We start from the raw sequence: 11,638 nt of genomic DNA, 5'->3' as shown, positions 1-11,638 counted from the left end.
ATATATATAAATAAATAAATAAATAAATAGCGGGAGGTCTCTGGCCACCGCCGGGAGGTTGGTAACCCTAGCAGTCGGGGGCCTTGCTTTCATCGGGTGACTTAGAGGAACGTTTTCCTCACGGAGAATCGTAGCATGAAAAGCAACTTACGGCGTTCCTCACTGGACGGCTGGAGTCCAGCGATTCCAGTTTTCACGCATACAGCCATTTTTGCGAATGTCAGTGTAATGAAATAAAGTGGAGCTCCAACCTCAAGTACGTTGACCTTTTCCCCCCCTCTGGTTTGGCCCACGTAGGATTAGGATTGCGAAACCAAGGACAGAACAAGATCCCATTTTAGTCAGAAACACGTTGCCCTGCTACGGTGCGTGCCCTGGAAAGAATAGCGAGTGGGTGTTGAACAACAGGGAGTTATAAAGAATGCTATTTAGGCAGATCCAGGGAAGCGAACTAAAGCGATTGGGTCATGCCAAGAAGCTGATTAGCCAAAGGAAGCAATTTGTGCTGGCAGAGTCTCCGGGAAGGAACCCTTTTGTGGCTACAGAGAAGAAGAGAAGAGATTGGATTTACACCCTGCCCTTCACTACCCAAGGGAGTCTCATAGCGGCTCACAATCTCCTTTCCCTTCCCCTCCCCACAACAGACACCCTGTAAGGTCGGTGGGGCTGAGAGAGCTCTGAGAGAAACTGCTCTTTTTCAAGGACAGCTCTTATCAAAACTATGGCTTGCCCCAAGGTCATCCAGCATGTGCAAGTGGAGGAGTGGGGAATCAAACCCGGCTCTCCCAGATTAGAGTCCAATTCAAATTCCAATAAACTTTATTGGCATAACAATAGCTTTAAAGAAAAAATAACAGTACAAGTCAGCCCATATGCCAACAAACAGAAACCATCAGAGTATAGCAATTTGTATCATTGTATATAATAATAATAATGATGATGATGATGATGGGACAAAGTGATAAAAGTTTGGAACAGTAATCTCGAGTAATTAAAACACAAAACAGTCCAGTGGAGCCTGAGCGGTGGGTGTTGCCTTCTGACACGCTTCCGGTGATGTCAGGGGGTGTGGCCTATGCAAATAAGTTATGCTAATGAGCTCCTGCACCTCTTTTTCTACAAAATGACCCCTGCCAGACCCTAAATGATGTTATGCCTTTAGTCTAATCTCTTTATTTATTTAGGTATTTTTTTTTATTTATTTAGGTATTTGGTCATTGTATTGTTCTGTGGGCATCTCACACACATCTGTATATATATATTTTTTCTTACCAGACTGTTTTGAGATTGTGTGTTATTCTTGTGGATTGTAGATCTCGGAATTACAGCTCTCCTCCAAACGACAGAGATGACTTCCCTTGGAGAAAATGGCTGCTTTGGAGGGCGGACTCTGGGGCACTGCGCTCCACTGAGCCTCCTCCCCTCCCCAAACCTCTCCAGGAGTTTCCGGAAATGGAATTGGCAACCCCACCTAGGATTCCCAGGTCTTCTCCCCCCCTCCTCCCTCGGCTCTGACCGGGGATGGGTGGTGGTGGTGTCAGACCCCACAGCAAACAACAGAAGTACACACTTGCAGGAAGGTTTTACTTTATTGAAGCCACGAAGCACTTGAACAGAGGCACTGTTCAGAATAACGATAGCTCGGAGAGCTGAAAAGGTTAAAGCAAGTTCATAATCAATACAGCCAATAAACATGATTCCCGCGCGCGCCCAAAGGGTTTCTTGCGCGCCTAATCCTTGGGAAAGCAACGGCTACCTTATTATAAATAAGCATACACTTTCTCACAGTCTCTACTAATTAAAGACAAAGCAAAGCTCTCTTGCTCTTCCACCTGTGGCCTTGGTTACATCAAAGCATGGCTGGCGTATACTGAAAGGAATGCAGAGCTACTGGGGAGATGTGCGCATGACAAGCTGAGCGCATCTACGGAGGGGGGGGGGAAGATGCATAGAGAGACATATAGACAAGAATGAACTTTTGGCAGCTTGCTGACAGGTGGTAGGGTTGCCACATCCAGCTTGGGAAACTCCTGAAGATTTTGGGGTTGAGGATGGGGACCTCAGTGGGGTAGAAGGCCAGAGAGTCCACTTGCCAAAGGATGTAGGGTTGCCAACCTCCAGGTTGCGGTTGGATATCTCCTGGGATTACAGCTCCTCTCCAGGCGACAGAGACCAGTTCCCCCCGGGGGAGAAAATGGCCACTTTGGGAAGGTGGACTCTATGGCAGTATGCCCCACGGATGTCCCTCCCCTTCCCCTAGCCACGCCCTCCTCTGGCTCCACCCCCCAAACCTCCAGGAATTTCCTAGCCCAGAGATGGCAACCCTGTCATCCCACACCCACGTTCTCCAGGGGAACGGATCTCGGTACTCTGGACATGAGCCGTGATTGTGGAGCATCCCCAGGTCCCACCTGGAGGCGAGGGGTGCCAACCTCCAGGGGGCCAAGAGAGAACAGCTGCTTTGGAGGGAGGATTCTGGGGCATTACGCCCCGCTGAAGCCCCTCCCCTCCCCAAGCCCCGCCCTCCATAGGCTCCACCCCCAATCTCCACGTATTTCCCATCCCAGAGCAGGCAACCCTACTAGAGGCTGGACTCATTCATTCATGGCTCTTTTTGTAGCAGGGACTCCTTTGCATATCAGGCGACACCCCCCCTCATGTAGCCAATCCTCCCAGAGCTGACAGAGCTCTTCATACAGGGGCAAGATCTTGGAGGATCGGCTACATGAAGGGGGTGTCGCCTAATACGCCAAGGAGTCCCTGCTTGCTACAAAAAGAGCCGTGCATCCATTCATTCCTTCCGATTTTTAAGCCGCCCTTCCCTTCAAGCAGGGCTCAGGGCGGTTTACAATAAAACCCAACCTGTAATCCCATACCGTAGAATGCAACACACCCAAAATGAAAAGTTAAAACCAACAAGAAATGACAGTCAACACCCGCCTCATACCTAACATTACTTAATACCCTATAATATCTACATCATCGGCCGCTTCTTTTCCGTTCTTCCCTCTCCAACCCCGCACATGGCGGCGGCGATAGCGGCGCTCTAATAGCAGCCGGAAGTGCGCGCCCTGCAGAACGCTCTCTCTCTCTCTCTCTCTCTCTCTACCCCCTCCCCCGCTTCTTCTACCTCTTTGCTCTCCTCCCTCCCGGCCGAGGAGGAGGGCGCCGGGGTGGGGGACGACAAACCCCGTGGTGCGCGTGCGCCTGCCGGGCGCGCTCCCGCTGACGACACCTGATCCCGCCCCCTCCCTCCTCCCCGTGAGTGAGGCTTCCTTTCCTTCCAACCCCTCCCCTCAAGAGGAGGAGGAGGGCGGTGTCCCCCGGCGTGAGGTCACGCGCGTGACGCGAGTCAGCGCGTCTGTGACGCCACGAGAGCGCGACGCCTTCCCCCGTCGGTTGCCCCGGCAACGCTCTCCCGAGGCTCAGAGAGGGCGGGGCGGGAATGTGCAGGCGGCGGCGGCGGCGGAGGAGGTCGTCACCTGGCAGGTGACGGCGGCCGGGGTGGAGCCCGAGGGCGGGGCTTCGGAGACAAGTCCCCCTCTCGGTCCCGAGTTTGGATCCTGCCCCTGGAGGCCCCCGGAGGAGGAGGAGGAGGAGGAGGAGGCGGCGCTTGCAAGGACAGGTCAGGAAGGACGGCTCCGTTCTGCGGGCCCCGCCCAGGTTGGCTCTCCCCACCTGCCCTGCTGGTGCCTCTGCTCGTCCCATAGGGGGCGTGTGCGCGCGCGCAGGTGGGAGGGGTCTAGGGTTGCCAGCTCCAGGCGGGAAGACACCTGGAGACTGGGGGTGGGGGGAAGGCCCTAGCAGAGCCCGCCCTCCAAAGCATCCCTTTTCTCCAAGGGGTCCAGGCAGGGCTGACAGGTCCCCCTTGGCCACCAGCAGGGGATGGGGGGGAGGGAGGGTTGCCAGCTCCAGGCTGGGAGATTCCTGGAGATTTGGGGGCGGAGCCTGGGGACCCTCAGTGAGCCAGTCTGGTGTCGGACTCTAATCTGGGAGAGCCGATTTTGCCGGGTTTGATTCCCCACTCCACTTGCAGCTGCTGGATGACCTTGGGCAAGCCATAGTTCTGTCAGAGCTGTCCTTGAAAAAGAGCGGCTTCTGTCAGAGCTCTCTCAGCCCCACTGACCGCGCAGGGTTTCTGTTGCAGGGAGGGGAAGGGAAAGCCACTCTGAGACTCCGAGTGAAGGGCGGGGTATAAATCCAGTCTCTTCTCTTCTCCTTCTTCTGTCTCACACATGGAGAGATCTGAGGGTTTGGGGGAAGACCCAGTGGTTGAATAGTAGGAATGTACAGAAAAACGTAAGAACATAAGTGGTGTTTTGTTGGACCAGACCAGTGGTCCATTTAGTCCAGAATTATATTTCACACAGTGGCCAACGGGTTGCGCTGTGTGGTCAACGAAGCGGGCGAGGCCTTCCCCAGATGTTGCCTCCTGGCACTGGCATTCAGAGGCTGACTGACTCTCAATGTGAAAGTTCCCTTTAGTCACGACGGCCAGTACGACTGGTGTGCCTGTCCTCCATTAATGCCCTCAAATCCCCTAAATTTTGCAGCGTTCCCTCTAAGCTGAGTTAGTGTGAGCTAGCTCACAGTTTTTTAGCCTCTGGCTCACTCGTTGTTTGTCTTCGCTCAGGAAGGAGGGCTTCAGAGAAAAATAATTTATGCAGCAGCCCAATCGCTCACTCACAACTTTAATGCCAGTAGCTCACAAAGCAGAATTTCTGCTCACAAGACTCTACAGTTTAGAGGGAACCCTGCTCACAGGGTGCCTGCTGTGGGGAGGGGAGGGGAGGGAAAAGGAGACTGTAAGCCGCTTTGAGACTCCCTTGGGTAGTGAAGGGCCATGGGGTATAAATCCAATCTTCTTCTTCTTCAGTGGGGATACAGTGCCACAGAGTCCACTCTCCAAAGCATCTATTTTCTCCAAGGGGTGAGCTAGGGTTGCCAGCCCCCCCCCAGCTATTGGTGGGGGGCGGGTTGTAGGGCAATGCTCCCTCTCAGCTGTGGAGTCCTGTGAGCAAAAATTCTACTTGGTGAGCTCCTGGCATTAGAGTTGTGAGTGAGCGATTCGGCTGCTGCATAAATTAGTTTGCTCTGGAGCCCCATCCTTCCTGAGCTGAGACAAAAAATCTGTGAGCTGGAGGCTCACACTGACTCAGCTTAGAGGGAACACTGGTGTGGTGTACTGTAGCCAGTTTGGTGTAGTGGTTGGGAACACGGACTCTAATCTGGGAGAACGGGTTTGATTCCCCACTCCTCCACATGCAGCTCCTGGAGTGACCTTGGGTCTGTTACAAAGCTTTTTCAGAGCTGTTTTCTCAAGGGCAGTTCTCAGGAGAGCTCTCTCAGCTCCACCGACCTCACAGGCAACGCTCCCTTTAAGCTGCGGAGTCCTGTGAACAAAAATTCTACTTTGTGAGCTGCTGGCATTAAAGCTGTGAGCAAGCGGTTTGGCTACTGCCTAAATTAGTTTGCTCTGGAGCCTTCCTCCCTAAACTAAGACAGAAATGTGTGAGCCGGAGGCTAAAGAACTGTGAGCTGGCTCACACTAACTCAGCTTAGAGGGAACACTGGTTGTAGGGCCCGGTTGCCAGATCTGTTTGGGAAACTCCTGGAGATTTGGAGGTGGAGTCTGGGGAGGGACCTCCGTGGGGTACAGTGCCGGGGAGTCCACTCCAGAGCATCCATTTTCTCCAGAGGAACTGATCTCTGCAGTCTGGAAACGAGCTGTAATTTGGGGGGTTACCCCGCTCCCACCTGGAGACTGGCATCCCTAAAACATGCATGGACCCAGTACCCACCAAAAGGGTCGTGTGGGTGGGAATGTGCTGATTTTTTTCCACCAGGTGCTGAAGATCTTTGCTCCTTTCCTTGTTTTCTGTGGGTGTTAATCTGAATTATGCACTCCCTCCCCCAACCCCAATTCACTGCTTGCTGGTTTTAATGTGAATTAGGATCCGGTGTCACTAGTATGCAGGTATTGTAAGGGCGGGGGAAGTTAACATTTTTGAACTGATACCATTCTGCTGACTGACCGCCTGGATTGTTGTTTGAAATCCTGCTGACTGACAGTCATTGCAAATAATCTGTAGAACCTTGCTAGCAGAAGGAGTAGGAGAGAGATGGTGCTCTGTCTCCAAGATGCTTCTTTCTTCTGTGAATTGTCAGGAATTTTTGAGGTTAGCCAAATGAATGTTCTCTGCTGGCTCTCTGTCACCCTGTTTGGTGTGCTTCTCCTTTTTACCTGCACAGCAGTTCACCATGATGTATTTTGCTTCCTGAATGTGGATCTACACACCGTAGAGCTATGGTTCATTTTGACTTTGCTTACAGGGATACAGGAACAGCAACGACAATCTGGAAAAATTATTCTTGAGATGCCTAAGTAACTGAGGGAGCTGCGGTGACTCAAGTGGTTAAGACGCTGAACTGCAGGCTGTGGAAGGTCGGTAGTTCAGCAGTTCGAGACCCGAGTGTGCCGCATGATAGAGTGAGCTCCCGTCTCTAGTTGCAGCTCCTGCCAACCTAGCAGTTCGAAAGCAAGAAATTGCAAGTAGATAAATACCACTGTGGTGGGAAGGTAACAGCGTTCCGTGCTCGTTGGTGTTTAGTCATGCCAGCCACATGACCACGGAAACGTCTTTGGACATTGCTGGCTGTTCGGCTTGGAAACGGAGACGAGCACCGCAACCCTAGAGTCAGATTCGACTGGCTTTCGAGCAAGGGAACCTTTACCTTTACCTATTCGCTCTTCCCTAGACAAACGTTTGTTGAAATGTGTGTTCAGGAACATACCTGTATATTATGTTGAGGTAACCACCTAGTTTATCCTTATGAGTTGGTTGATTGTAGTTATTGTTAGTTTTGTGTTTCATGTTTACAAATGTTTAAAAACTCAATAAAAATCTATTTTTTAAAAAAATCTCCCTCTACACTGCCTGCCACTTTCACTTTTTTAGTTCGTTGGGTTTTATAGTATCTTCTGCATAGATTTATGGCCGTTCAGGGGTGACTTTGCAGTCAGTATGGCAGGGTACCTGGATGTGGGTTTCAGATGCACCTTTTCCTTCCTCGGCTTCCTATTTGATGGGAACAATAAGCAGACAATGTGATGTGGCTTCATTGAACTCTGTCAGTTCCCCTACCCTTATTTCCCCCTCTGTATTTATCACCTCGCCATGAATTGAGGGGCCCAGCGGTGGACCTGCAAGGCCAGCGGGAGTGCAAGGAAGCCCCGCGAAGGCCCTCCCTGGCCCCAGGCAGGCAGGGGTGGGGAGAGGCAGGGAGGAAGCAACTTACCCTCCCTCTTCTCCTGCCTCCTCCTGGCTGAATGAGGGCCGGAAGCGGGGCGGCCGGAAGCAGGGGGCGGGGCTTCGTCATGTGCCCCGCCCCCGTACCTCACCCGGGGGAACCGCGTTCCCCCGTGTTCCCCCCCCCCGAAATGACCTCTGCTTATGAAAGTAATAGTGGGGAAATCCAGGTCCCTCTCGGGGAGTCCTTGCTCGCGCGCCGCGATGATGTAGCCCAGAAGTGATGTCATCACACTGGGCACATTGCCGGGCGACACTCTAGCAACCGGCCTGAAAACTCTATGGTACCATAGAGTTTTCAGGGTGATTGCTAGAGCTTTGCCCGGCGATGTGCCCAGCATGATGCCACTTCCGGGCCACGTCATCATGCTGGGCACGTCATCCCGATCTGGCCACTTTGGGGGTGAGGTTCCCCCCGCCGGCTGGATCTGGACCAGTGGGTTGGGGGCCCTTTCAGCGGGAAACCTCCCCCCCGGGGGACCTGGCGGCCGTAAGTGACATCAGTGGGCTGGAATCTTCCAACGGCAAGCCACAGCTACTGATTTTGTATGCTCAAGTGGTTAAGATGCTGAACTGCAGGCTGTGGAAGGTCGGTAGTTCTGCAGTTCGAAACCCGAGTGTGCCGCATGACGGAGTGAGCTCCCGTCCCTAGTTCCAGCTCTTGCCAACCTAGCAGTTTGAAAGCAAGAAATTGCAAGTAGGTGAATAGGTACCACTAGGGAACAGCGTTCCGTGCGCCTTGGTGTTTAGTCATGCCGGCCACATGACCTTGGAAACGTCTTTGGAAAGCGCTGGCTCTTTGGCTTGGAAACGGAGATGAGCACCGCAACCCTAGAGTTGGACTCAACTGGCTTTCGAGCAAGGGAACCTTTACCTTTTACTAATGTTTTAAAAAATTTATTGTATTTATTAACATGATGTAACCTGCCCTGAGCCCGTTTACGGGATGGGCGGGATGTGAAAAATAAGTAAATAAATTCCTACCTGGTGGAATGAGCTCCCGGAGGAGATCAGGGCCCTGCGGGACCTAATGCCTGCAAGACGGAGCTCTTCCGCCAGGTGTTTGAGTAGGAGCCGCCACTACAGTACCATCATTACCTGGCCCTGGCAGAAAGAACGCCGGCATTGTCCGGAACACAGGACACTGAGCTAGTAGAGCAGCAGTAAGTTCGTCATCTTTGCGGAATATCTGGAGCACTTTATATACGTAATTTTGTAATGTTGTATAATGTTTGAAATGGTTTTTGAAATGTTTTTATGTGCGGGCGTATGCCTGTCTGTGACCCGCCCTGAGCCCGCTTTTGTGGGGAGGGCGGGCTATAAATTGAAATAAATAAATAAATAATAAATAAATAAAACAGAGCTGAGACCCCTGAGTTACTTACTTGCTTGGTGGTGGAGGAGAGCGCCATCGAATCACAGCTGAATTATGGCGACCCCGTCGGGTTTTTCAAGGCCAGAGACGTTCGGAGGTGGTTTGCCGTCGGCTGGCTCTGCGTCACGGATCTGGCAGACCTCGGAGGTCTCCCATCCAAATCCCAGCCGGGACTGACCCTTGCTTAGCTTGCAAGATCTGGTGAGACTGGGCTAGCCGCCCTGGGTCGTCCAAGTCAGGGATGGTGGGGGCTGGGTCGGGCCCCCATGTCGCAGCTGGTTTATGGTGACCCCTCCTGGGGTTTCCAAGGCAGAAGACCTTCAGAGGTGGCTTGCCCCTGCCCGCCTCCGCATAGCAGCCCTGGACTTCCTCGGGGGTCTCCCGTCCGAGTACTAATGAGAGCCAACCTTGCTCAGCTTCCGAAATTCGATGCGACTGGCCTGGCCTGGGCCATCCAGGTCAAGGCAAACGACATACAGAGGTGGGTTTGCCCTTGCCTGCCTCTGCACAGCTACCCTGGGCTTCCTTGGTGGTCTCCCACCCAAGGACTCGCCAGGGTGGACTCAGCTTAGCCTCCGGGGCCTGGCAAGATTGGGCTATCCAGGGCAGGACGAGCTATAGAGAGAAGAAGAGGAGAAGAGATTGGATTTATATCCCGCCCTTCACTACCCAAAGGAGTCTCAGAGCGGCTTACAATCTCCTTTCCCTTCCCCTCCCCGCAGCAGGCACCCTGTGAGGTAGGTGGCGCTGAGAGAGTTCTTTCGAGGACTGCTCCTGAGAGCACAGCTCTGAGAGAACTTGTGACTGACCCAAGGTCACACCAGCAGCTGCATGTGGAGGAGTGGGGAATCAAACTCTGTTCTCCCAGGTTAGAGCCTGCGCTCCTAACCACTACACCAAACCGGCTCTCTATAGCATACTTCAAGGGAAAAAAAATAATATTAATGCCGTCCTAAACTGAGTTACACCTTTCTAAGTCCTTTGACATCAAGGGTGTTACTCTGCATATGATTGCACTGTAGTTCCTTTAACTTTGGTAAGGAATAATTTTAAACACCGGTCTTGCTTTTCTTTCCCCCTAAATCTCCTTTGTCCTTAGGTGCAGGGTATCATTCTGAATCCAAAGCCAAAGAATATAAGCATGTGTGCAAACGAGCTTGTCGGAAGGTAAGAGTTTGTCCGTTGTCATGGTTTTGATTGGGTGGCTCTGTATTTTTTTAAGTGATTTTTCTCCAGTTAGCAATAAACGTGACATGTTCAGTCTTTTGAGGACACACGATGCTGCAGTATTACTTAATAAAGCATGGGCACCGAAATACAGAGGTGGGAAATACGTGAATGGGAAGATTCTCTTGCAATGTGTGTGTGCCTGGTTATGCTGTGGTGGGGGTGGGAAGTGCCGTGAGGTCACAGCTGACTTCCGTTTACCCCGTAGGGCAGGGGTGTCGAACATGCAGCCTGGAAGCTGGATCAGGCCCCCGCAGGGCTTCTATCAGGCCCGCAGTGGAACTGGCTGTCTTCTGCTGCTTCTTCCAGTTCTGCTGCTGCTGCTGCGTCATCGTAGCTTTGCAGCGTACAGATAGACACCTGAACAGCAGACTCAGGATTGCAACAGCACAGACATTTTGGTGCAGTAATTCGGAGCAAGAGGTGTCAGTTATCAGACACTGCTAAATCAACAAAATATTGCAAGAGTGCTCATGTTTTTAAGTATGTTCCGAGATCTGACGAGATCAGGCCAGCCTGAGAATCCAAGTCAAGGCCTAATGGGAGGTTATTTACTCCGTGATGATATCTACCTCAACACCAGGGCTGCTAGGCCCCACTGGAGGAGGAAAAGAAGAAGAAGAGGAGGAGATTGGATTTGTACCCCGCCCTTCACTCAGAGTCTTCACCCTGTGAGGGAGGTGGGACTGAGAGAGCTCTCCTTGAGAGAACAGCCCTGACAGAACTGTGGAGAACTACGGCTTGCCCAAGGTCACCCAGCAGCTGCAAGTGGAGGAGTGGGGAATCAAATCCGGTTCTCCCAGATTAGAGTCCGCGCACTTAACTACTACAACAAGCTGGAGGCAGGGGATCCCCTACAACCGGGGCCTGCCACCCCACTGTTAATCAGCTGGCCAGCAGAGGGACTGATCAGCAGTGGGGGAGGGCTTAGACTGGTGATGTCACTTCCTGCTAGGGTGGCCAGGTCCATCCTGGCAATTGGCAAGGGATGGGGGGGGGACGGACTTAACTGGAGAAAGAGAAACGCCCAGGCCTCTTCATTCACATCACACAGAAAGTGACGCCATCACACCAGCAACATCCAGGTGACACTCTAGTATTTGGGGTAAAAACTCTCTAGTATTTGGGGTTAAAACTCTATGGTGAAACTGGCTTCTACCATAGAGTCTTTGCCCCAATGCCAGAGCATCGCCTGGACATCGCTGGTGTAATGACGTCACTTGCTGTGTGATGCCAGCAAGGAGGGCTGGCCTTTCTCTTTCTCTAGGTAACTCCCCCCTCTGGCCTGCTGATCAAAGGCGGGGGGGGGGGGGCTGGAAGTGGGGGCCCCTGCCAGGGTATCTGGCAACCCTCATCTCCAGCCCACTCCAGAAGTGAACTGGAAGAAGAAGCAGAAGACAGCCAGTTCCACTGTGGGCCCGATAGAAGCCCTCTGGGGGCCTGATCTGGCCCCCGGGCCACACGTTTGACACCCCTGATGTACTGCAATGAGGTTGGTCAAAGGAGGGGGGCCCTTCCACTATTGTGTGGAAGCCGCAAGAGGGAGATGAGTCAGGAGGAAGACCTTGAACCATTTAGAAGTTTCTTTGCTGAAGCTGTGGCTCTGGCATTCTAGGAACCTTGCGCAGAGGCCCAAACTCCGATATTCCCAGTGACTGCACCCTTCCCCTTCAGCGTCTTCAATTTGTTGCAGGGCCTGTCCTTCAAATTCCAATCGGCTCTCCCT

The 11,638-nt window shown here is 52.6% G+C and overlaps 1 protein-coding gene across 1 annotated transcript in view; it reads left to right on the top strand.

Moving 5' to 3' along the window:
- Positions 1 to 3,301: 3,301 nt before the first annotated feature.
- The window catches only part of TASP1 (taspase 1), a gene marked incomplete at its 5' end in the record, with an annotated part of 142,726 nt that continues 134,389 nt past the window's right edge, over positions 3,302 to 11,638 (top strand). The window contains 2 exons of the mRNA XM_015415655.1: positions 3,302 to 3,625; positions 9,785 to 9,852. Of these exons, the coding sequence (XP_015271141.1) occupies positions 3,302 to 3,625; positions 9,785 to 9,852 (392 nt within the window). The remainder of the gene's footprint in view (positions 3,626 to 9,784; positions 9,853 to 11,638) is intronic.

Source organism: Gekko japonicus, unplaced genomic scaffold, assembly GCF_001447785.1.
Source record: "Gekko japonicus isolate JY-2015 unplaced genomic scaffold, Gekko_japonicus_V1.1 scaffold3307, whole genome shotgun sequence".
Classification (NCBI taxonomy): Eukaryota; Metazoa; Chordata; class Lepidosauria; order Squamata; family Gekkonidae; genus Gekko; species Gekko japonicus.
Note: the sequence above shows the minus strand (reverse complement) of the source record. Positions and strands in the feature narration are given on the sequence as shown.